Here is a 26,591-nt window from a genome sequence, read left to right as displayed (position 1 = left end):
ACCTGGGGGACTCAGTGGGTTGAGCATCCGACTCTTGATTTTGGCTCAGGTCATGATCTCAGGATCGTGGGATGGAGCCCAGAGTTGGGCTCCACACCCAGTGCAGTCTGCTTGTCGCTCTCCCCCTCCTCCTCCTCCTCTCTCTTCTCTCTCTCTCTCTCAAATAAATAAATAAAATCTTTAAAAGCCCTTAAGATAGAGCAGACCAATCCCAGTTTCCAGCAAAAAATCATCCGCAAGTGATCCCAGCGATGCAAAATGCACATGAAAGCCAAGACTTCGTGCCCGGCTGCTTTTCCGTGGGTCCTACACAAGGACCCTATTTGCTGTAGGCTCAGCTTTACACATACGGAGGAAGGCCACAGCTCACCAAAGAATAATCCTTTTACATTTAGGTCTTATTTTTGCACCCAAACCTCTTGACAGTGCTTTGCTTAATTCACGCAAGTGCAATCAAAACCAATCTGCTCTCAATCCACCTTCACTCTGTGCTGTTAAATTGTCAGGTCATGGGGCTGTGAGCAAAACATTGTAATTACGACTTCCTTCCACAATCTGTGAGCACCTCCACCTGAAGGCTCAAGTCTGTTAATACTCAAACCCTACAGTCCCTAGAACTGTCCCTCCGCTTGTCTATTACAATGCTAGCTTCCCCTTCATCTCCGCCCTGCTAAACATATTTGGTCTGTCCATGTGAACCCAAACCTCCAAAGAGCAGACCCCAAGTCTGTCCAGTGGCCAGTGACTGGAGATGCCCTTTGCCCAGGTGGGTTAATGGAGAAAGGAATGAGTAAGAAAGGCATTCTTCTTCCTCTTCCTCTCTTCCTCCTTCTCTTCTTTCAATCTCCCCTCCACTGCCTCCCCCCAACTCTTCTTTATTCTTTTCTTTCTCCTTGCAGTGAGCTTCCCCAGTCCCTGAGCTCTGTGAGCCTCACCAGGCAAGAGCCAGAGGTCCCAATAATTTAAGAGATAGACTAAAGAGGTAGGCTCAAAGAATGTAGAAGGACCCCTGTTCTAGTCCAACCCTACCTTCTACTAGCTGTGTGACCCTGGGTAAGTTACTCAACGTCTCTGTTCTTTAGTTCCCTCACCTATAAAATTAGGACAGCATCTTCCTCCTAAGATTTAATAAAGAAGATTAAATAACTTATTCTTCTCGTTAAATTCTAATTCATTATTTAACAGTCAATTGTTTATTTTTTAGTGTATGTAAAGCACTTCACAGCACCTGACACATAGTTCTATAAGGTGTGAGATATACCACCCTCGCTCCCGACTCTCCTCCTGCCTCTACCCCCTGTCTAGAAAAGACTACTGTCACCCCCACCTCCAAGAGCAATTGTCCATGCAGTCAGACCATCTTACTGGAAAGTAGGATGCCAATCAAGTGCGGACAAAACACGTACATCATTGGATAAGTATTATGAGAATAACTGTCTGAAATAATGTGCATAAAACACCTGGCATGCAATGATTTCTCATTAAATGTTGGTATTTGTATCGGAATCTTTTCATTTTTAGCACCATCAGTTGTGACTGGAGATGCTACTTGTGTACTTCTTCACTCCTGTCAGGCTGTAAAATGTTGGATTCGTCTGTGTTTATCACTGTGATATAAATACATACAATGATGATCATATAGAAATGTATTCTCAAAGCCAAGGCAAGCTTCACAGCCCTCCATCCCGACCAGAGTTCCTTGAAGATCCCAACAGGACTTTTTAGACAACTGCCCACTTGACACACCTCTTGGATGGCTCAGGACATCCCCCCCCCCAACAAGTCCCGGACTGAACTCATGAGCTTTCCCACAAGACTGGTCCTGCCCTAGCTGCCTTCCCAGTCATTCCAATGACTCCATGTCCACACTCTATTCACACAAAACCTGTTGATTTTCTGCCTTCCATAGCTCCCTACCCCATCCACTTCTCCATCCCCACAGCCACCACCCTGGTCCACGTCACCATGCTATCTGGTCCCTCACATCCACAAGAGCCACACAGCACTTGTTTTGAAACGGAGTTCAGATCATGTCTTTCCCCAGCTTGAAACCTTTCAGTGGCTTAAGATAAAGACAATACTCCTGCCCCCATCCCTCAGCCCCACCCTACTTGCAACAACACCAGGCTTCGGGGTCTGACCCTGTGGATCCACCAGCCGCACCTCAAAACACACACTCCCTTGCCATCCTCCCTAGCCATGGAAACTGCCTTTCAGTGCCTCAAATACACATGTTCCCTCTGCCTCAGGGCCTTTGCACTTGCTGTTTCCTCTTCTGCATCAGTTCACCTCCTCAGTAGCCAATGAATCACTACATAACTTCCAGTTCTCAGTACAAATGTCTAACTACCTTGCCTGACTACCCACCCTCCTGATTCTTGTCAGTCTCTTCTATCACTTTCTTAAAACCCTGATGCTCTCCTTCATGGAACATACATAAACATGTGATTATGCACTCTTCTGTGCAATGATTGATTTAGGTCTGTCTCCCTCACTATAAACTCCAAGAAGGCTTTGTCTATACTATTCTAATTATATTTCCAGGGACAGCATTTGGTAAGTAGTAGGTATTCAATAAACACATTTTGCAGGGACCAAAAAAATAAAATAAAATTTTAAAAACCAAGGCACACTTTACAGAGATCAACAGACAAAACTGGGTTGGGTTTGGGTTGTAGTAAGGTGGAACAGCTTCAGTGTTGAAACAGGCAACACATCTTCACTCATTTTATAATAGCTAGTCAGCTTATAAGACATTTACTCAACAAGTAAGTGGGTTTCCTCTTTTCCGGTCTGGAGAACAGAATAAATGCAACTCGTAAAAAAACATTAAACATACCTACACACATCAAATAAACAAATTTCAACCCAATACACACAGAGGTGTTGCCTAGCCCTACTCAGCTTCAGAGGAGCTGAGAGAAATGATAAAACGCATTCTTGTCAAAACTGGACACTTGGTTTCAACTTGTTCTCCTCCCACACCAGTCATGCAGGAGGGGCCCTGGCATCTGTATGCTAATTACAGGAACGGTGGTCAACACTAGGTGCACACAAATCTGTCTCTGTCCCTCTCTTTTGCGCCGAGGGAACACTGTCCAACATTCACCAGAGCTTGTAAACCACACTACTGCTCAGACAGACACACTCTGTGCCCCCTCCCCAGCCCTTGCGAGCCCCACCCTTCTCGCAAACCCTTCCCTCCTCCCACTTCGACTCCGATCTGAGCCAAACTAGCTGCCTGGTTTGGTAATAAGATTGAGAAAAGACTCCAAAGGCCCCGTGGGCTCCATTATTCCACATGCCCTCTGAGAAGGGCCACCTCCAGGGACCGTTGCTGCAGATCCGAGCCCCACTTGCTGCCAGGAAACCTTTCCCACTGAGGACACCCTGGCCAGGCGGCGCAGCTCCAGGTCCAGGGGGAGGCACCCCACCCATCTGCCAGAGAGACAAAGATCACCAGAAACAAAGGACACACACACACACACACACACACACACACTCGCACACATAAAGTCAAAAGCAAATACCGACACTTGGTGTGATTTCAAGCCAAACAGCCGGCTTGGTGTATCTTTAAATAGGTTTTTGAAACAATCCAGGAGGGACAATGATTATGTGGTAATGACAGGCACTATCTGGGTTTGGAACCCACGCTGCCTCCGCCCTCCTCCCACCCGCGCTGCGGTTCCCAGGCGCATTTTCCAGCCTCAGGACACACGCTGCCAGAAGCAAGAGTGTTTCCACTCACAGAAGCGCGCACGCAGGAGATGGAGGCAGGGCGAGGGCCGCCAAAAGTAGGAAATACCAACCTTTAGGATCCCAGTTCACCTGTTTTCTTGGAGTCTCGATTGGAAATTTCATTGCTCCGTTGCCCAGAGGGGAGGAAATGAAAGAAGCAAAATAATAGTAAAGTCCTCAAGCTTTACACGCCTCGGTACAGCAGTCCAACAAAACAATTTCCAAGGATGGGGGAGCCTTGGACTGGCTCGTGGTGGAACCCCAGAGAAAGATAAGTGGAAAAGACTGGCTAAGGAGAGACTGGAAACGGCTTAGGTGTTGGCACCGGTGGAGGGGTGGCCAGCTGCAGCCCCCTGGGTGAAAGGAAAAGTAAGCCTGGCGAGGAGTGGATGGAGAGGGAGGCTCAGGAAGATAAAAGAGCCAAGCTGCTTCCCAAACGCGGTGGCGGCAGGTGGGGGGCTGAGCAGCCGGAGGGCCGGCGCGAGGGAGAAACCCACTGCAGTGTCACTCCAGCCCCCGAAGGCGTGTGCGCACACACTCCCGCACACACACACTCGCCCGGGCGCGCGCTCCGGCGGGCACGTCAGCCTCGCTCGGCCGCGCACAGCGCACACGCCCCACCCCGGCCGCGGCTCCTCGCCCCCGGGCGACGCCCCCCACTCCCCACCCCCCGAAAGCCATTGGACGTGGGAGTGGCGCGGCACCCGGCGAGCGCGCGGCGAGGACGACCCTCCCCGCAGCGCGCCGCAGACGCCGCGCCAAGGCGGGAGGGCGCGCGGCGGGTGGAGGCGCGGGGCCACGGAGGCGCGCGGGGCTCCGGGCGCCCGGCCGGGAGCGGCGGCCGGCCGCGGACTCGCCCGCGGGGCGGCGGGGGGCGGTGCGCGGCGGCCGGAAGCCGCGGCGGGGCGGGGAGCGGGCGCCAGGCGCGCGGCTACTTACTGGCTCGGCCGGCCGGCCGGCGGGCGGGCAGGCGTGGAGGCGGCCGCGGCGCGCTTGGTGGAGTTGCAGCCGGAGACACGCTTCGCTGCCTGGAAGGCGCTGCAGGAGGCGGAGGAAGGGCCTCGGCGGCCCCGCCGCAGACCTCCGCCTCGGGGGGTGACCTCTTGCCACCGCTCCCACCCTGGGCATACACACAGACACCCTTCTTTTCTCACTTCATTTTCTCACTCCAGTCCCCTCCCGCGCCCGGTTCTCCCGCCTGCACCCCGAACCAGCATCCCCAGCGCACTCGGAGGAGGCTGGTGCCAGCCATGAGCCTTTTGTTCTGGGACCGTTCCGCGTTGGCCGCGCTCTCCCCGCCCGGGGAAGCTCGCTCCCCAGGCACAGCCCGGTCCCTTACCCAGCCACCTGCCGCCCGGCTCGGGCCGCTGCTCCGAGGCCCTGGAGGCGGCTGGAGAGAGACGCCAGGGCCCCAGAGGAAAGTGGAGTTGCCAAGACCTAGCGGCCCCGGGAGGCTGGGGGCCCAGCAGGGGCAAGTGCGAAGGGACCCCACACATGTTCCCAGAAAGAGGCTGAACCTGGCGCATTTCCCCTACCCCCACTGAGGCCTGGATCTCCAGAAGAGCCAGGTGGTGCTGGGTTGCTCTTGAATGGGCTACTCGAAGTACCGATAGGAAGGATGCTTACAAATTACTTCGGCTCCTAGCAACAGAGACTTGCATATAGTAGATGTTCAAGAAATACTTGCTAAATGAAGGCATAAGCTGCACGAAGCAGTGTTGGACAGAAAGTAGCTTAAGTTACTGTCTATTCACTGTCCACTCGACATATTATCTTGAACCCCTTCTACGTGCCAGGCGTTGGTGATATGGCAAAGAACGACACAGATATGGCCGTTGCTTTCATGGGTCTTACTGTCTAGTGCCCACGAGGTCCGGCTAGATTTGTTGTTGCCCTTACTTATGAAAGAGTAAGTGACTACCTGGCTTATTGCCAAGCCTGCCCGCCGTGGCCCTAAACCCCTACACGGGCAGTTGCGCTCTGGATGCATGGCACTCTAGGGCACCTTGAGGCTTCTGGGAGCCCTGTTACAGCAGCATTCTTTCTCATCATCCTCCCCCCACTGTCACATCCAGGCTTCTGAGTCCCACAGCAAGATCCACAGAGATCCACTGTCATCTGTGGGAAGGGTTGGTAAGCGCTTTGTCACTAACCCTGCAGGCTGCTGGGACTAGAACCCCATTCAGGCACACCTGGTACCAATCTGATGGCGCTACTCTGACTCCTCAGCCCTGCAGACGCAGATTCCCAAGACACTTGGCAGCCACCTTCTCTGGGACTCCATTTCCACTTTTGGTTTCCCTCTACTAGAAGGCTGAGAGGATGGATGAGACATAGAAATGAGACAAACAAGGAATTTCTGCTTCTCCAGCCATGCCCCCAAAGACACTAGTATGTGTGTAAATTCTGCCCCCGAACCCGGAAGGGAGCTGCTTCTAAGCTCCTGAGACAGCCTTCAGAGCCCCACTCTGCCCTTTCCTCAACTGCGCACAGGCAGGAAAGCTCCAGCCCAGTCACTGCAATGCAATGTTTATACTTGCATCTGAGTCAGAGAGGTGCCCCCTGAGAAAGATACCCTTCCTCCCAAAGCCTCTGAGGATAGGGGAGCAAGACCGACATGTATCAAATGGCCCCTCACAGCCTCACGTGTCTCTCCGTTTATCTCCCCTATGTCACACTGAAGAAGCTCTAACTGGCCTGATTTTACAGATGAGAGGATCAAGGCTCAGAGATGTAAAGGAACACGCCCAAGGTCACAACACAAAGAGTTAAACCCGAGGAAGCTCATCTGGTCCCTGGATCCATGAATCTTGATCCTGCTGTCAGATGGGCTCTTCTGGGTCATGAAGATCTAAGTACTGTATTATCTAGGACTCCAGCCCTTCCTCCTTTGCAAAATGAAATGGGCTACCCTAGTGCCCTGAGGCCTCCATTAGGGAATTAGTTAACTCTCTGAGGCAAATTCCCATGGCACAAAATGTAGCCTAAGGGTACATCATTCAGTCAATCAACAAACATGTATTGAGTAGGTCTTGCGGACGAGACAGATTGGAGGTTTTCCTTAAAAGTCCTAAAGGGCCCTAGGAGAAACTTCCCCCAGAAATGCATCATCAAGATGGTTATTTTGGGGTCTAAAGTTAGGGGGGCTTCGGATGGACCTACTTGGGTGAGGGAACAGTATCAAGGGTCTGGAATGCCCGATGTGGGTTAAGGACTTGCCCTACTCATAGGCCCTTAGGATCTCTCTGCTAAATCACTCGCCGCACCCCCACCCCCAACCTCTGGGGCTTTCTCTTTCCGCCACGTCCATTCTCTCTTCTTAGTATGTGGACAACACGAGTGGGGAGGGATCCACCAAAAATTAAGTAAGTAATCCCTGCACCCCCTCCCCTAATGTGTCTAAAATCAAGTCCCAACTCCTAAACTGCGTATGTGGAATGGACTGCGGGGGGATGGGGGGTATAAAGGGAGAGCCCCACACACACACAATGCCCCAAGAAAAACAACTTAGTACATTAACCCTTTGTGTTACTGCAATCCCCTTCCACCACCGTCAATTCTTCCCCTTCGTTACTGCGCACTAGATTCCACTTACCCCAAGAGGAAGGAAAGAAGTGGACTGTGTAGAGAAAACACATCCAAAAAAGATGCCGCGCCGAGCGGTTCCCTCTCCGTCTGTGCCGCCGCAACTTCCATGGCTATTGCTGCGGGCGGGTTACGTCTGGTGGAGAGAGACCGCCTCGGGTTCCTGCGGCAGGAAAACAAAGCATCGTGGCGCAAAGTCGGCCCGCACCGGCCGTGCCCCGCCAGCAGCCCCCCGCCGGCGGCGGCCGCGTCCTGGGCGCATTCGGTGGCAGACCGCGCCGGTCCTTGCCGGGGAAGCGTTGCAGCCGGGCTTCCCGGGTCTCTGCAGCTCAGAACCTGCACTAGTTGCGGCACCACTTTAACGAGCGCCGTGTGGCCCCGCGCGGGAGGGCTGGGGGAAGCCGGAAAACCCCAGTCACCTCCCGAGAGGAAGTTTTCCGCGAGTTGGTGGCTCCCCTACCCCCTCCCCACGCCGCAGTCCGGGATGAGTGTGAGAGCCGTGGGGTGCTGCCTGCCGCGCGGGGAGTCGGACTCTCCGAGTGGCTGGCAAAGAACAGCTCAGCCGGAGAAGAGGGGAACGCGGAGTCCGGCGTGAGGCCGGAGAATGTCCTGGACCCAGGACAGCAGGGAGTGATGAAGCAGCTTGGGGAATCCTGCTTAGTGCTGGTTCGGCAAACAAGCGGGAAGACGGAGCTGATGAGACTCTGCTCTGAATTCACGAATACCAGCACGAATTCATTAACCTGCTTTGAATTTTTCCCTTTGGTTTCATCATTTCTCCCTGAAGTCCAGAAGAAATCCCCACCTTCCAAGATCTTCCCCACCCCCAAGACACCTCCAAGTCCTCTCCTCCAAAGAACTGCCCAGAGGTTTCCCCGTCCTTTTGTGAAGATATCCCCCCCACACACCCCATGTGTACCCACCCACTCTGTGGTAGAGCTGACGAGCTTATGCGTTCACGTTAACTTAAATTCCTCCTCCCAGAAACGTTTTCCCCAGCGAAGTTTCCACTTTGTTCTCAGCATTTAATCACTCCTCCATTTGGCTTCATGTCCCAACCAGCATCTGCAAAACACACCCTTAAATATATGTTGCTCTAATCTCGGGTTCTGCTTTTGGCTTGGAAAAGCTGGAGACACATCAGTAGCTAAAGGGCACAGGGTGTCATATGTCATACTGCTCAATAGCAAACTCTGTGTTCTGAACCCTGAAGATTTATTTTGGTGACTCAAACCTCTGATTGCGGATGAATGAAGACAACATATTATGAACTCCAAAGAAGTTTGAAGCATCAGGCTGATGAACGTGTTTCATAAGGAGGAACTGCATTCCTCTTCCCTTGTAAGTTTCTCTATGTTAAATTTTAGTCCTTAAGAAAATATTATTTAAGCTCCCAATAGGCACTGTGCCCAACATTTTACCAAATATATAAAGCTGTAATCCTGCTTCTTATAAAACACGTCTTAAGGTGATTCCCTCTCTCTGAGTTACCATCAAAACATAATCCCAGGTAATTTTTTTTTTTTAAGAAATGGAGCTGAATTTTTTTCGTTTTTTTATTTTTAAAGTTTTCAAACACACAGAAAAGTTACAGTTGTTCGGTACTAACCAGGATGCAGTCAAAAATTGCATTTCTTTGTTATTTCTATCTAGTATATTTTATTCTAGAAAAGTGCCTTCATTCTTTTTTTAATGACAGTGACTTTATTTTTTAAGAATCCAAATTCATTTGCTTTCTGGTAATGTTTAGTGTCATGATGTACCTAAGGATAAACTGAGACTAAGAGGGAAAAAAATGATTTCCTGACCACAGCAGGTCATTGAAAGAACTCAGACCTGCTATAAATTCAGTGTCCATGACAACATCTGTGGGCTAGAAAGCAGTTGTATCCCTCCCTCCTCACTCGAGTTTCTCCCCAGACTTAGTCCTAGCCTTAGTCAAAGAATTTATCTTTGTTTCTTGTCCCCCAAAGACCGTTTTTCAGGGATGAATGTTTTCACATATGTACACCAATTGTACAAGTGCATGTGGTATTTTACTAAATTTCAAAAGAAGAATTCAGCAAGGTTACACACCATTATAAATGAGCTCAGATTTTCATGTCATTCTAGGAAGGTTTTAACTTGAACCAAAATTTTAAGGCATGTAGAAGTCATGCGTGGTTTCAATAACCTATTTATTTATGGGTGAGTCTATTCCCAAAGTCTTTCAGTTTGCAGAGTGTTGAAAATCCTTTGGAGGGACCTGCTGTCCTTGCGTATTGGCAGATGCTTCTCTCAAGCAGCCAATGAAAGGCTTGGGAATATCTGGCCAATAGAAAAGCGTTTGCTTAGTATGGGGTGGGGCAGATTCTCAGCATCCAATGGAAATGTTTGAAATATATTCAGTTCATTTTTGCTGCTTTAAAGCAAATATTTGTTTGGTCGAAAATGGTTATAACAAATGTAGTGTGAGAACTTTCCTCTCCTTCCACTAAGTCATCTAAATGTTTGCTGAATCATAGAACGGGATTTGGAAGAGGTCATCTCAAGATACTTCCCGGTTCAGTTTTCCACCTCTGAATGGGATTCCAATTTCTACGACCTTTCAAGAATACGAACTACAAGAGACTCTTAACTCTCAGAAACAGGCTGAGGGTTGCTGGAGGGGAGGAAGGGGTGGAATTGGGCGATGGGCATTAAGGAGGGCACGCGATGTGATGAGCACTGTGTGTTATATGCAACGGAGGAATCACTAAATAGTACCCCTGACACTAATAATACAGTATATCTTAACTAAATTGAATTTAAATAAAGAATTTTTTTAAAAGAAAAGAATACTAAATACAAAAAAATACTAAATACATATAGTTAAAGAGATTGTAAACCCTATATTGATGGGCTTTTTCAAAATTTAAGAAACTTTGCTAAGGTCAAAGTTTTTCTTACTTCCAGTCTAAATCTTTTCCTTCCTTAAATTGTTCAATACTTATATGAAGATGAAGAGCATCGATACCCTTGCCTATTAGAGATTAAATTGTCCAACACCTTCTTCATGTGTCAGGTAACTTTCTCTACCCTTTTACCAATATGTACAAGAATTTAGCCAATCCATACTTTTCTTAAATGCATCTCTTTCGGGCACCTGGGTGGCTCAGTCGGTTAAGTATCTGCCTTTGGCTTAGGTCATGATCCCAGGGTCCGGGGATCGAGTCCCACATCAGGCTCCTTGCTCAGCAGGGAGTCTGCTTTTCCCTCTGCCCCTCCCTATTGCTCCTGCTCGCTCCCTCTCTCACACAAAAATAAAATAAAATAAAATCTTTTTTTTAAAGCGTCTTTTTTTTTTAAAGATTTTATTTTTAAGTTATCTGTACATCCAGTGTAGGGCTCGAACTCACAACCCCAAGATTAAGAGTTGCGTGCTCCACCAACCAAGCTGGCCAGGTGTTCCACTTAAAAGCATCTTTTTTACTACAAATTTCCAAAAAGAAAATCAAAATCTCCCCAAATCTTACTGAGATTCTCCATCTATAAAATAAGGATAAGCAGTAAGTACAAAGTATTTCACCAACTGACACATATTTGAGCCAGCTGTCGTCTTCAGGAGGAAGCGCAACCAAGCAGGTGAAGTGTGCCAAGCTTCACTCAGTTTCTTCATCTACAGAATGGGGTACTAAATATCTGGCTAGTCATACCTCCAGGGTTGCTTCAGGAGTGCTTTGTCAAACTGTGCAGGCATTTGCGGATTTAAGGGATCATTCTGATTACTTAATCCATCAGATTTTTCTTACTCTCCCAGGCACATAGCAAGCACTTTTAAGAATACCCCATTTATTTCTCATAACAATCCTAGAAGGTGGGTACTATTATCATCATGATTTCATTTAGAACAATGCCTGACATATATTAGGCACCTAAATATTCGTTAAGGGGGAAATTGGAGCTTGGAGAGGCTAATGGTTTGTCTAAGCAAACATGGCTAGTTAGGGATGGAAGTAGAAAGCAAACCAGGCCCCCACTCATCTCTAGATCCAAATGCCATTCCTTATCCAGAGCTAATTACATAAAGTTATCTTGAACTCTGGAGTAGTCAGTTTCACTGGAAATTGCAGCTTAAACCATCTGTACCCTTTCCCCATTACGTTGGCATCTCCCCACCTTCTGGGGTTCCTTGTATTCTTCCCCCTGTCAAAGTGAATATGAATCTTAGACCATCAGGCATCATCAAACAAATAAAAGAAGTATTGGGGAAGAGGTGAGCAGGAAAAGCAGTGGGAAAGCCTTGTTATTGTCCCCAAAGTCACACCAAACCAAACCAACTGTGTGGCCATCTTAAAGTAGTTAGTCAGATAAGCAGTCTTGTAGGAATTACTTTGACTTTTCCAGATCTTTCTCACTCCTGCACACCCACATTATGTTGCTAGGTCTGCTCTACTCTTCCAGTGGTCGATTAATAATGCTGATTATAGAAAGAGGATCTCCTTCCAGTTTATGTAATACTTCTATATTTAGATTCTGATACTGTTTTAAAAATAGTTACATAATGTTACTGATACATATTGAAATATGGATCCACTCATACCTGCAAAATAATTACTGATATGCACCACTCTTTTCATTGGGAATCAAAGTTAAGCTGAAAACTATCATTTCTAGGAGTCTTATTTTCTTTTATGGAAGATAATTCTTTTTCATTTCTTTTCAAACATGGAGCATTATTTTTCAAGAAGAGTCTCCAAAGAGCCATATCCTTGGGTTCCAAAAGTTGTAAGTGACCATAACCTTCAGTTAGAAACCAACATTTTTAGAAAACCACCATCAATTATTACCCCATCATCCACTGCACTATACTAAAATCTTGGCTCATCAGAACCCACCAAATTCAATCTGACCTCAGCAACATCTCAGAAGGGTCAAATACTATATTTGCTAGGATAGAAACAAGGTCGCTGCAAGTTTAGATGGCCACTACTATCTTATATGATAATATTAACAAGGTTCCTGCTAGCCTATATGGCAATTAGAGAATGGCACTCCCTCCGGTGGAAAAAGCACCATGGCCCTGGCTTGATTTGTAGACAGTTCCTTGTTCAAGCCAGAAGACACTCCTTGGGGGTGGAGGATGGGGTGGGGGAAGACATACTGATGCCGAGAAACACAGCAGTGTGTCCAAAACTTGGAATGGACTTTAGTCCCCATTCATCCCCTCAGCTTGGTGCAATGCAGAGACTTTGTAACTGTGTGCTCTGGCCCCATATATAAAATATATAGATGGATACACTGAGCAGGAGTACGTGATGGGTTCCAATTATTCAAGGTCAATTTTTGGAAAATAAACAGTACTTTATACCATACGTGAATTCAAAATAATTTTAAAGAATTTATTTATTTATTTACTTACTTACCTACTTACTTACGTGAGAGACAGAGAGCATGTGCGTGCATGAGAGCAATCGAGCGCAAGAGGGGGAGAGGCAGAGTGTGGAGTCCGACTTGGGGCTTGATCTCACAACCTGAGATCGTGATCTGAGCCAAAATCAAGAGTTGGATGCTTAACCGACTAAGCCACCCAGGTGCCCCTAAATTAATTTTAAAGTAGTCTATCATTATTATATTATATATATATAATGTATATAATATACATATTATATATTATATTAATATATAATATATATTATATCTATTATTATATTATGTTTATCATTTCTGCACATGTTCAGGTTCTCTTGAACCTCTTATTTTTCTCAGTTAGAAGATCAAACCATCATAGCCCTGCAACATCCTAGCCGTGTTCTTTCATAAAATCCATAACATTAAGCTTGAACTTAACATGATAGTGATACCTTCATTGCTTTTAAGCTATGAATGATGGAAACAATAAATTTAATTCTAAAATATTAATATTAAATATTATTTGACTTTAAAGTATCACCTTCTACCTCTGACCAGCTGGGTAACTTATTGTATTAGAAAAACTGAGAGAATGTGAAATTTACAGAGATGTTTCGCTTTTTTCTACTTTATCCCTAGGAGATAGCGTCACCTACTATATTGTCTTTGATGCTGAGACTTTTATTGGTAATGCGGGCACATTGGGTACAGAGTATTTTTTCTGGCAAATAGAATTTTAAAAGCTGACATCAGAGAGCTCATTTATTACATGTTATATTCAAAAGAGGTAACTGGGGGTTAGAGTATTTATTCATTTTTCTGCCCTCGCTCCATGCAAAGCAACAGATCCTTGCAATGTTTATATTGGCAGTGATCTCCAGTCCATCAGAGATGCAGTTGCTTTAGAAATTCTGAGCTTACTTCAGTGAGAAAGCTAAATCATAGAAAGTAATCATTAGTAGAAGCAACTTCAGAGATCACGTGATGAGAGCATTCCAAACTTTCCTGGTAACAAAAAGCAGATTCCATGGTCCAGGTGCTCCTGGAGATCCTGTTTCAATGAATCTAAGATGGTTGTCCAGGGATATACTTCTTTAACAAGAGCCCCAGGTGAGTCTTTCATGCAAAGTCTGGGAACCTCCCTGCACTGGAGCCCTTTGTGTTACAGATCCAGCAGTGAAGTCATGAGAGGTTGAGTGACTTTCCCAAGGCCAAACAGCTTGTCTGTGACAGTCAAGACTGGAACAGAAATATCCTGAGAGACGTCAAATCTTCATAAGATAGAATAATGTATTTGAGAGACATTTTCAACCATCGTGGGGGTTGTGGCTTGTGGGGGAAAAAAAAGCAAAAGTACATAATCAGAAATTTCAGTTGTCTGAAATGTCTTTCTTCAGATGCATTCTGGTTAATTGAATATTTATGACACTCTTGTCTTTTATTTCCTGAACACATTCCTCCAACCTTTTCTCTGATTGGACCCATATGCCTGCATATGGTTTATGGGGCTCTCCACGGTCCTTGGACCTATCATCACATCCGTCTTCTTCGTTGCCCTCCTTAAAACTTTTATCAAACCAGACATGTCTCCCCCAACTCACACTGCAAAATTCCTTCCCACACCATTCACTCTATCATCCTTCCATTTTGCTGTCTATTTCTGCATCTAACTTTAGTGCATGCTTGTTCATATGAATGTTACACTTTTTACAAAGAGACGGCTGTCAGAGTGGAAAGACCACCGTGACAGAGATTAGAACTACTAATTCCTAGTTCCAGTTCTGCCATTGATACGCTGTGTGACCTTGAACAAGTCACTTAGCCTTTCTGAGCTGTTGCTCAATGAAAGGGTTAAAATCTGAGATTCTGAGTCCTCTCTTTCTGTGTCTGCCCCATGTCTTTAAGGGAGAAAGGAACTCTCCTTTCTAATTTATTTTTCTCTTTGCACTGGGCCTATTTTTATAAAGCTACATAGAGTGCTCACTCATTCAATAAATGCTGACACTTCCTTCCTTGGGCTAGTTTGACTTTCCTCCTCCCATCACAGATGGTGTATGAGCCACATATCTGATCACAGCTGACCTTTGTATTTGGTAAGGACTCGATTTTTTAAAAATAGTACAAACTGTGTGTCTTTCCAGTGCCACCATTCCTTTTCATGAAATGGCACATCCTGTTCTTTGGCTCTTGATATTTTCCGTTAAAACAAAACAGTATTTCCACCTCTCCCTCTTATCTTACAGGTTCTTTTTAATTTTAAGTATAGCACTCCTGATGTTTTAGTTTATCGTACTATTTATTTATATTCCCGATGACCTGGTCTGCTCACCTCTTTCTTTAAAATTTCCATTTGCAATTAGGTCTCTATTCAGTGGTGCTTTTGGTCATTTTGGTTTATTTTTTGTTTGGTTTGGTTTGGTTTGGTTTGGCTTATGTTTGAAGATACTTGGTTTCACAATCAAAACTATAATCATGTTTATTTGTTTGGGTTATTTTTTTAAGTAGCTCTTAAAACATACGGCACTCTATCACATGTAAAATTGCTCTATTCAGTCAACTGATTCACATTCAAATGTACTAACCTTAGGAAAACATATACGAAAGAGGACATAAAGAAGTATGCCATGATAGAAAGTCACTCCGTTCAAAACAATACACAAGATTGTAGAATAAAAATATGCAAGACTTCAGGACCTTGGACAGTTAAATGTATTCCTACTGTAATCAAGCTTGTGGTACGTTTGAAAATCTACAGCATCATAGCAGACATGGTACCTTACAATACCATGAATGATTTTCTATAACTCATATCTTACAAGAAGAAAATAAAGAATTTTCTAATGAAAACAATAAAGCCCAGACTATATGCTCAGATACACAAGCATGAACAGCTTCAAGGCATTGATGGAATGCTGATGCCAGGGCATGGTGGTGGGTCTCTACAAAGCAGTGCTGAGTGGCTTACATGACTCTTCCTTAGATAGTTTGCTATTTCTTTTTAAAATGTAAGCAAACACTTTTAATTACACAATTACAGGTGAGCAGTCTCAGAAACAACAGGTGAGCAGTCTCAGAAACAAAAAAGTTCAACCTCACTACCATCCAAGACATGCAAATTGAAACAATAGGGTGCTGTGTTTCATCTCTCACATTGGCAGAGATTACAAAAATTTCGAGGGATGTAGGGAAATGAGCATATTCATGCACTGCTGGTGGGAATGCAAATTGGTACAAGTCTTTGTTTAATTCTCATAATCTATGAGTTCCCTCTCCTTCTTTTCTTTTTCCTTCCAGTTTGCTTATTGAAGAAACCGGCTCAGGTCATTTCATGGTAGAATTTCTGGGATTTTAATCCATCCCTGAGTATTCTAATTCTACCACTCCTTTTGCATTTATTAGCTGAAAATTTTGTATTTTTTAAAGATTTTATTTATTTATTAGAGAGAGAGAGAGCATGAGCAGGGAAGAAGAGTAGAGGGAGAAGCAGACTCCTCACTGAGCAGGGAGCCTGATGCAGGTCTTGATCCCAGGACTCTGGGATCTTGACCCGAGCCAAAGGCAGATACTCAACAACCGAGCCAGCCAGCCACCCCTAGCTGGAACTATTGTACAAAGAACTTTCCCTCACATACTTTGTGATCACCTTGATGTAAGACCATACAGGAAAGACAGGATAGATGCTCAATTCTTTCTCTTTATGTACCAATTTTCACACTAAGAAGTTGGTTCCCTAATAAAAGGTATCCAAATAGGCAAAGAAGAAGTCAAAATGTCTCTCTTCGCAGATGACATGATACTCTATATGGAAAACCCAAAAGAATCAACTCCCAAACTATTAGAAGTTACAGAGCAATTTAGTAATGTGGCGGGATACAAAATCAATGCTCAGAAATCAGTTGCATTTCTGTACACGAATAATGAGACTGAAGAAAGAGAAATTAGGGAATCCATCCCATTTACAATAGCACCAAAAACCATACGTTACCTTGGAATTAACTTAACCAGAGACGTAAAGAATCTATATTCTAGAAACTATAAATCACTCTTGAAAGACATTGAGGAAGACACAAAAAGATGGAAAAATATTCCATGCTCATGGATTGGAAGAATTAACATAGTTAAAATGTCCGTGCTACCCAGAGCAATCTACACTTTCAATGCTATCCCGATCAAAATACCGATGACATTTTTCAAAGAACTGGAACAAATAGTCCTTAAATTTGTATGGAACCAGAAAAGGCCCCGAATCTCCAAGGAACTGTTGAAAAGGAAAAACAAAGCTGGGGGCATCACAATGCCGGATTTCGAGCTGTACTACAAAGCTGTGATCACAAAGACAGCATGGTACTGACACAAAAACAGACACATAGACCAATGGAACAGAATAGAGAAACCAGAAATGGACCCTCGGCCCTTTGGGCAACTAATCTTTGATAAAGCAGGAAAAAACATCCAGTGGAAAAAAGACAGTATCTTCAATAAATGGTGCTGGGAAAATTGGACAGCTACATGCAAAAGAATGAAACTTGACCACTCTCTCACACCATACACAAAAATAAACTCCAAATGGATGAAAGACCTTGATGTGAGACAGGAATCCATCAAAATCCTAGAGGAGAACATAGGCAGCAACCTATACGACATCGGCCAAAGCAAACTTTTTCATGACACATCTCCAAAGGCAAGAAAAACAAAAGAGAAAATGAACTTGTGGGACTTCATCAAGATAAAAACCTTCTGCACAGCCAAGGAAACAGTAAAAAAAACTAAGAGGCAGCCCACGGAATGGGAGAATATATTTGCAAATGACACTACAGATAAAAGACTGGTATCCAAAATCTACAAAGAACTTCTCAAACTCAATACATGAGGAACAAATAAATCAAAAAATGGGCAGAAGATATGAACAGACACTTTTCCAATGAAGACATACAAATGGCTAACAGACACATGAAAAAATGTTCAAAATCATTTGCCATCAGGGAAACTCAAATCAAAACCACACTGAGATACCACCTTACACCAGTTAGAATGGCAAAAATAGACAAGGCAAGAAACAACAATTGTTGGAGAGGATGTGGAGAAAGGGGATCCCTCCTACGTTGTTGGTGGGAATGCAAGTTGGTACAGCCACTCTGGAAAACAGTGTGGAGGTCCCTTAAAAAGTTAAAAATTGAGCTACCCTATGACCCAGCCATTGCACTACTGGGTATTTACCCCAAAGATACAGATGTAGTGAAGAGAAGGGCCATATGCACCCCAATGTTCATAGCAGCATTGTCCACAATAGCCAAAGCATGGAAGGAACCGAGATGCCCTTCAACAGATGACTGGATTAAGAAGTTGTGGTCCATATACACAATGGAATATTACTCAGCTATCAGAAAGAATGAATTCTCAACATTTGCTACAACATGGACAGCACTGGAGGAGATAATGCTAAGTGAAATAAGTCAAGCAGAGAAAGACAAATATCATACGATTTCTCTCATCTATGGAACATAAGAACTAGGAAGATCGGTAGGGGAAGAAAGGGATAAAGAAAGGGGGGGTAATCAAAAGGGGGAATGAAGCATGAGAGACTATGGACTATGAGAAACAAACTGAGGACTTCAGAGGGGAGGGGGGGTGGGGGAATGGGATAGACCTGTGATGGGTAGTAAGGAGGGCACATATTGCATGATGCATTGGGTGTTATACGCAACTAATGAATCATTGAACTTTACATCAGAAACCGGGGTTGTACTGTATGGTGACTAGCATAATATAATAAAAAAACATTAAAAAAAAAAAAAGAAGTTGGTTCCCTAGCATCCCCCAAAGATGACCAATGGGGTTTATTTTGTCTTGTGTCACTAGGAAATAATAAATTTTCCTTTAGTTGTTTTATTTCTTATTTTGGGGGTTCTGGTCAGAAGATAAAAGTGTACTATTTCCTTGGCTGTGTCTCCTGGGAGCCAACGTCTATAATTGAATCCTAGACCCACTTACTTTTATGTCTACATATGCGTCACTGGTTTCAGCTCCCCTGATAAAAGAAGAGGAAACAGAGGGCCAGAGTGGCCTGGCAATTTGCTAAAGTAACTCAGCTGTTAATAGCAGGATCCAAGTGAGATTCCAAATCCATGCTTTTTTCACTGTAAGATAACTAAGATAGCTATTTAGATTACTAAATATTGTGCTGCCAATGCAGGGTAGCCACAATTATCACAATAGTAAATACGTTAGTTTGGCAGGTAAGGAAATAAAACTTACACACCTTGGGGTTATGTGTAAGTCTTCTTATTGTGGTTTGTTCAAGAAGCTCAGGAAATGGCAATGTACACACCAAAAAAAGGGATTCAGGCCAATTGTTAAATCAAAGGACTTGAGCTTGATTAGGAGAAAAACACTTTTCTATTTTGACACTGAAAAGAATCTATTTTACTTACATTCTAAGGCAGAGTATGAAATAGCAAAACTGGAAAGACAGTTCCCACAGTTTGTTCTACCCAGCTTTATTTTTACTTAATTTTATTTTAATTTTAAAAATATTTTTTCAAAAACTAGGGATGTACTGTATGGTGACTAACATAATATAATAAAAAATATTATATAAAAATAAAAAGAAGCAAGACAAAAAATATTTTTTCAATATTAAATACAATATAATATGCAAATCTGAAATCCCAGATTCACAGCTCTTTATGACTTGGATTCAGATAAAACACAGTTCAAATTATGTTTCCATCCCTCCTAAAATATAAGTGATGACAGTCAAGTGTAATGTAATGCTCCTGGGGCTATAAGAGAAGGGTTAGCTCTTTGGGGCGCCTGCGTGGCTCAATTGGTTAAGCGTCTGCCTTCGGCTCAGGTCATGATCCCAGGGTCCTGGAATTGAGCCCCACATCAGGGCTTCTGGCTCAGCAGGGAGCCTGTTTCTCCCTCTGTCCCTCACGCCACTTGTGCTCTCGCTCTCGCTCTCTCTCAAATAAATAAACAAAATCTTTAAAAAATAAAAATAAAAAGAGAAGGGTTAGCTCTTCTTCCTAGTGCCAGATTTATAAAGTAAGTGATTTTAATAATCATTTATTGAGCACCTGTCCCACAATTTAAGAACCAAGCCTAGAGTCTTTTCACATATAAAACTGTATTTGAAATCAACATGTGTCCTTGAAGTAACCCTTTATATCTATATTATATTTAGTGTATGTGGTGTATATGGTAATAGACTCGAGGGAACATGAAAATTCCTGGAGAAGACTAATAATCAGTGTTTTTTTCATCTGTCGTATCAACAGCTAAATAGAATGTGGAGTTGATGTCTTCTTCATGGCTCCATGCAAAGACCAATGTGTGTGAAATACAATGACATATTTTGACTCAGCGATGTCACAGGAAAGAGAGCTAGAACCACCTTCTCTTCATTCTCTTCCCCATAAGTGAAGCATCCAGGGAGGGAAGAATACACATGCACTTTCACATTTCCAAATCAATTTATTTGTATTTCTAGAAAACTCTGATTTTAAAAAACAACATTAATATAAGTTCTTGCTTCCCTCTGCCAACTCCATCCCAGCAATCTTCAATCCTTCAGCAGTTATGTTTCTCTAACAGCCTCTCTGTATCTATCTCTCCTGTTTCTAACTTTCCTCTGCTATCCAGTGTCTTCCCTTGCTTGGCTCAGAATTCTTGGAAGAAGATCGGCCCCAGGATTAGTGAGGAAAATGCTGTAATATAGCACTGTCCCCCAGTCTTGGAGCTTGTTTAAAAATATAGATTCTAGGCACCATCCCAAATTTAGTGATCCAGATCTCCAGGGGTAGAGTACCAAAATGTGTATTTGCAACAAGCTCCTCAAGGAACTCTGATAGAACAGGTCTAATGACAGGTGTCTGGGAACCACTTTCATAAAGCACAGTGATTTTTCATGACTATAGACAGGACACATATTTGTCTTTTTCCATCTCCCTCTACCCAATGAACCCTAACCAAACATTACCACTATAATAAACTTTTAATTCCATACACAAGTCCTGTAAGAAATTGAAAATCCTGGTACCTAAATTTTAAAACTATTATTTGAAACAGTACTTTCCCTTCAGAGAGAAGGCTTTGCTTAAGATCATATCATCACCTTACTTTGTATAGCACACATAAGGTTGAAAACCCCATCCGGGCCAGATATTTGCTTCAGCAAAGACTCTTTCAGTCTCAAGTGTTAGAAAGGAAAAAAAAAATCCAACCCATTTAAGCAGATAAGGAATTTACTGGTTCATACTACTGAAAAGTCCAGATATTACTGGCTTCAGTCATGGCTTGATCCAGGAGCTCAAAATATTATTTCAATTCCATTTTTCTTTATGTCTTAGCTTTGCTTCTTCTGGTCTGGCTCTGATTTCAACAGAATATCTTCTCAACATTGCGAGATGGTCACAGCAACTCCACTTCACATCCTCCTGAAGTCAAGTCCAGCAGGGAAGAGGCTTCCTTTCCCTCTGTAGTCCCAGAACTGATCTCATTATATGTCATTAGCTCTAATGAGTCACATAGCCATCCTGGAACCAATGACTGTGCCCTGAGGAATGTGGTACTCATTTGGCCAGGTCTGAGTCTGTGCCACCTGCTCTCTGCTGAAGCTGGTGGTACAGTCAACACATACGGACCACCTGTGATCAGTCCAGCTCTCCAAAAAGATACTGGGTGCTGTTACCAAAAGGATACTGGACAGCCAACAATGGCAAGTATCCTTCCAAATATATGATGATTTCAAGACCATTTTGACTAATGTAAGAAATACTGGTAGGTTGCAAAACTGAAACCTAAACCAGAATTTTTTTTAAAAGATTTTATTTATTCATTTGTCAGAGAGAGAGAGAGAGAGAGCACAAGCAGTTGGAACAGCAGGCAGAGGGAGAAGCAGGCCCCCTGTGGAGCAAGGAGCCCCATACGGAACTCTATCCCAGGACCCTGGGATCATGACCTGAGACGAAGGCAGACACTTAACTGACTGAGCCACCCAGGCGTCCCCCAAACCAGAATTTTTAATCTTTTTGTGAACTTCATCATAGATACTTCTCAAAATGAGACATCATGGTCTATTTTAACAAATTCAAAGCAAGATCATTATCCCCTCACATTTCAGGGGGGGGAGAGTTGTCTTTCTTATCTCCATATTCAATTTTAAGCAATGAATCAAACAATATGAAAAAGCTAAAAATAAAAAACAGATCATGAATGTAAAATGTCATTAAACAATGATACACTTGGTGGTAGCTGATTGCATGCAGTACTCTCATTTCTGGAATAAGGTTGCTTTTTCCACCTACGTGTCATTAGAAGCTTTTCAGACCTGACTACACAGTGATCTAAGATGCATAGAGATGCATATTCTGCATAAACAGAATACCTGAAAACATGAGAAACATCCATAGCATAAACCAAAACACTTAAAATCACACCATACGTGAGAAAATTAAGAAATTATCCAGTCTATACAAAGAACACCTACAAATCAACAAGAAAAAGGTAACCAACAGAAAACTGGACAAAGACCCTGAACAGACACGCTTCACAAAAGGAGCTATCCAAATAGCCAATACACATCCGGAAAGGGGCTCTACTCTCTTTGTCATCAAGGAAATGCAAATGAAAAGCATAATGTGATAGCACTACACACCCACTAGAAAATAACAAATGTTGGAAAGTATGTATGGCAACCAGGATTCTCATCCACCACTGTTGAGAGTGTAAATTGATACAACCATTTGGGAAATTGGCAGAACCTTCTCACGGGGACATGTTCTTATTCTATGCCAGTAATTTCACTCCTAGAAATCTACCCAAAAGATATGACCAAGGATGTTCATTAGAAGCACAATTCGTAGCAGTCAAATGCCAAAAGCTACCAAAAGGCCCATCAACAGTGGAATGGACCAGTAAATTGTGTTACAGTTGCACAATTGGACACTGTGTAGCAGAATGAACAGACAGCACGGTTGGGTCTCACAAACATAAAATTAAATATAAGAAACCAGCCACAAAAGAGCACTCCACTTATATAAAAATTAAGAACAGACTAAACTAATCTGTGCAATTAGAAGACAAGACACCAGGGGCGCCTGGGTGGCGCAGTCGTTAAGCATCTGCCTTTGGCTCAGGGCGTGATCCTGGCGTTATGGGATCGAGCCCCACATCAGGCTCCTCCGCTGGGAGCCTGCTTCTTCCTCTCCCACTCCCCCTGCTTGTGTTCCCTCTCTCGCTGGCTGTCTCTGTCAAATAAATAAATAAAATCTTTAAAAAAAAAAAAAAAGAAGAAGACAAGACACCAGGTAACCTCGGAACGATAGTGACCAGAAGACTCGGGGGGCAGTGGGAGGGGGGATACTCTGTTTCTTGATATGGCTGCTAGCTACATGAGTGTGTTAAGTTTGTAAAAATTCAGCAGACTGACACTTACCTACATTTCTCTGAATATACATTATACTTTAAAGGTTAAAAATAGAAAAGGAAGAAATCGGTTAAGGCTCCAGCCTGTCATTTCCAGCCTATCCTTTCTTTCCATTACCAATTCCCTTGCTGTTCTGTAAAGTTGCCTTCGTGTTAAAATACTTGCTCTGTTTTAACATGTGGTGGGTGGTTGATGTGATTTCTCTATAAATAGTTTGTAGAGAAACTATTTATAACCACTATAATGGTTTGGGAAGTACAATATAAATGCTAGTTTTAAGCATCTGGGGATGTACACAATATTTTATTTCATAAAGATCACATTATTAAGTCATAGTACTTTTACTCAGCTTTGTTTTTTCTGTGCAGCGGAGCACCCAGGAGCACTCACGATTTCCAGCTGCAGATGACACCACACTTGATTCCTACGCACATCACAGCTGTTAGAGACACGAAATCAAAGGAAGAGTCAGAGAAAGCCTTCATTGTTGGTCCTGTTGGCTCTTGTTTGAGATAATGAGGAAAATCTGAGATTTGCTGCCCTCGTCATTCCATTGCTACTTCCCATCAGTACCCGTGTATCTAGTACACACAGCATAAGTAATGATCAGGTTTTCAACAAAATCTTCATTTCTCCAGGCACCTGGATGGCTCAGTCAGTTAAGCTTTCAACTCTTGATTTCAGCTCAGGTCATAATCTCAGGGTCCTAAGATTGAGCCCCACGTTGGGCTCCACGCTTAATGTGGAGCCTGCTTGAGAGTCTCTCTCTACCTCTCCCTCTGCCCCTCCCTCCCACTCATGTGCTCTAGCTCTCTAAAATAAATAAATAAAATCTTTTCTAAAAATCCTAATTTCTCTAGCTTTCTCCACATGAACCCACGTGTCATTGATCCAACCAGAGCTCTTCTCACTGTTGCAACTTCCTCTGTAAATAAAAGCAGAAGAGTTCTGCATACATAAAGGTAGAGGCTGGATTAACATTGACAATACACAAAGGATCCTTATAAGGAACACTCTATTATTCAGGATAATGAAGTCTGCGGGCTATCTAGCACCATAAAAAAAATTCAAAAAGAATATAAAAAAATTGTAATCATGAAACAATGAGTTCATGGGTAGACTTTGTAAACAAATAAAATAGCAAAAGGGATGCATCAAGCAGTAAATCATTTGATTGTGAGGGCTCATAACAAATTGACAGAGGACGAGGACTCGCATCAGTATCCCTCGAGGTCAAATATTAGGAAAATCGAGGCAACAGGCTTTTTTTTTTTTTCCTTAAGCTCCATGCCCAAAGTGGGGCTTGAACTTATGGCCCTGAGATCAAGAGTCTCATGCCCTATGACTGAGCCAGCCAGGTGCCCCAAGGCAACAGTTTTTCTAAGCGGTAATGTTGAAAATAATAACTACTATCTTTTGGAAGTTGCTATACTTTAAATTTTTGTTGGTATAATATGAGGACTCAAACCTTCCAAAAGATTCTAAAGATATTATTTTTTGAGATTTCTTATAACTATAGACTGACTCCTACAGCTGAATGAGACATGAAATTTTACCTCACCCAATGGTTCCTCAAATTGTGCCCGTGAGGAGCCCTGCGGCATCCTACCTGATATGTCAAGGGTGCCCAGGAATCGGTTGGATAAGGACCAAGAGAGAAACACTCAGGACTCTCCCAACCCTGGGCCAACTTTAACAAGTAGAACTCCATATTTTCTGTTTCCATAACAGGCTTCCACATGTTTTTCTTTTGTTTTATTTTGTTTTTTAAGATTTATTTATTTATTAGAAAGAGAGAGAGGGAGCAAGCAGTGGGGAGGGACAGAGTAGAGAGAAAAAATCCTGAAGCAGGCTCCCCACTGAGCACGGAGGTCAACACGTGGGGCTCGATCATGACCTGAACTGAAATCAAGAGTCAGCCACCCAACCCACATCCCTGGGTTTTATTTGAAGAAAGCATTCAACTATTTAAAAATAAGAAATAGGGATATCTGGGTGGCTCAGTCAGTTAAGCGTCTGCCTTTGGCTCAGGTCATGATCCCGGAGTCCGGGGATCAAGCCCCGCATTGGTCTCCCTGCTCAGCAGGGAGTCTGCTTCTCCCTCTGCCCCTCACCCCACTTGCGCACTCTCTCTCTCTCTCAAATAAATAAAACTTTTTAAAAAGAAAACATTTTTTTAAAGATTTTATTTATTTATTTGACACAGAGAGAGACAGCCAGAGAGAGAGGGAACACAAGCAGGGGGAGTAGGAGAGGAAGAAGCAGACTCCCAGCGGAGGAGCCCGATGTGGGGCTCGATCCCAGAAGGCCAGGATCACGCCTTGAGCCAAAGGCAGATGCTTAACGACTGAGCCACCCAGGCACCCCTAAAAAGAAAATTTTAAAAAAATATATTTTAAAAATAATTTTGAAAATAAAAATAAGAAATAAGAAAATTTTTAAAGTAGACAACTCATCTGGTCCAAGTATCCTCAAAACTGAAGATTTTACAAAAAGGACAATGAGGTCCAAGCAGATTAAGTGATTTGCCCCAGATCATAGAGCCAGTCAGGGGAAGGACTGGAGCTGGACCTTTTGTTTTCTGATTCTGGTTTGAACGGACTTTCCAAACCACCAAGTGCCCATTAAAGAGCTTCCACAGTTTCCAAAAAGAGGGGTTGGGAATCTTAAGTGGAAACTAGCATATGCATATTTATCCAGCATTTATAAATTCTTCTATTTTCAGTGTCAAAGCCCTTGAGACAGAGGCCATCTGTGTTTTTTAAATAATGCATAGAATGTCACATGAAATAATACGGACAACAGAAACAAGGATGAGAGTCCACTGTTTACTCCAAAGTGCTATTTGCAAATGGAAAAAGAAATTAGCTGCTAAAAATGTTACTTTGGTTATAATCTGGAATCCTTCAACAGAGTAAAGCTGCCATGGGAACTGACGAGCTGATTTTAAAGCTTAAAACAGGCTTTCACATATACATATACATATACATATACATATACATATACATATACTTACATATGTAAATAAGGGTGTTTTTTTAAAATATCAGGATGTTTGTTCAAAAATGCTATATAATTTGATGCCAGCTTTCTCCGTGTCATGCCAGCTGTATTTTCTAAAGAGAATACACTGCAATTAATTTTTTTTATCCAATTTGGTAGCTAACGGGTTAATTAAAGAGAAGGCCCCTCTATTTTTAGCTGTTACTATAGCCAGACTCCCATTCAATCTAAAAACAGCCTTGCCTTCTGCACCATTTTTAACCCTGCAAAGCTGAGACTCATGCCTATCCAAATTAAGGATAAGCTTAAATAGCCCATCCTCAGCCAAAACCATGGCAACCGGTACACAGTACACATCCTACATCTTGCCCGTCTTGCCCGGTAGTCCTTAACATTCTTTCATCACAAGACAGGAAATCTGTTTTGCTTGGTTGTCATTTAAGGACAGATGTACGCTATAGGG

General features: G+C 43.4%; 1 protein-coding gene across 1 annotated transcript in view; it reads right to left on the bottom strand.

Moving 5' to 3' along the window:
* KCNK10 (potassium two pore domain channel subfamily K member 10) overlaps window positions 1–3,864 on the bottom strand; it is a 121,588-nt gene extending 117,724 nt beyond the window's left edge. The window contains exon 1 of the mRNA XM_026515498.3: window positions 3,813–3,864. Within this exon, the coding sequence (XP_026371283.2) occupies window positions 3,813–3,864 (52 nt within the window). The remainder of the gene's footprint in view (window positions 1–3,812) is intronic.
* Window positions 3,865–26,591: the final 22,727 nt, after the last annotated feature.

This window comes from Ursus arctos, unplaced genomic scaffold, assembly GCF_023065955.2.
Source record: "Ursus arctos isolate Adak ecotype North America unplaced genomic scaffold, UrsArc2.0 scaffold_25, whole genome shotgun sequence".
NCBI lineage: Eukaryota > Metazoa > Chordata > Mammalia > Carnivora > Ursidae > Ursus > Ursus arctos.
Note: the sequence above shows the minus strand (reverse complement) of the source record. Positions and strands in the feature narration are given on the sequence as shown.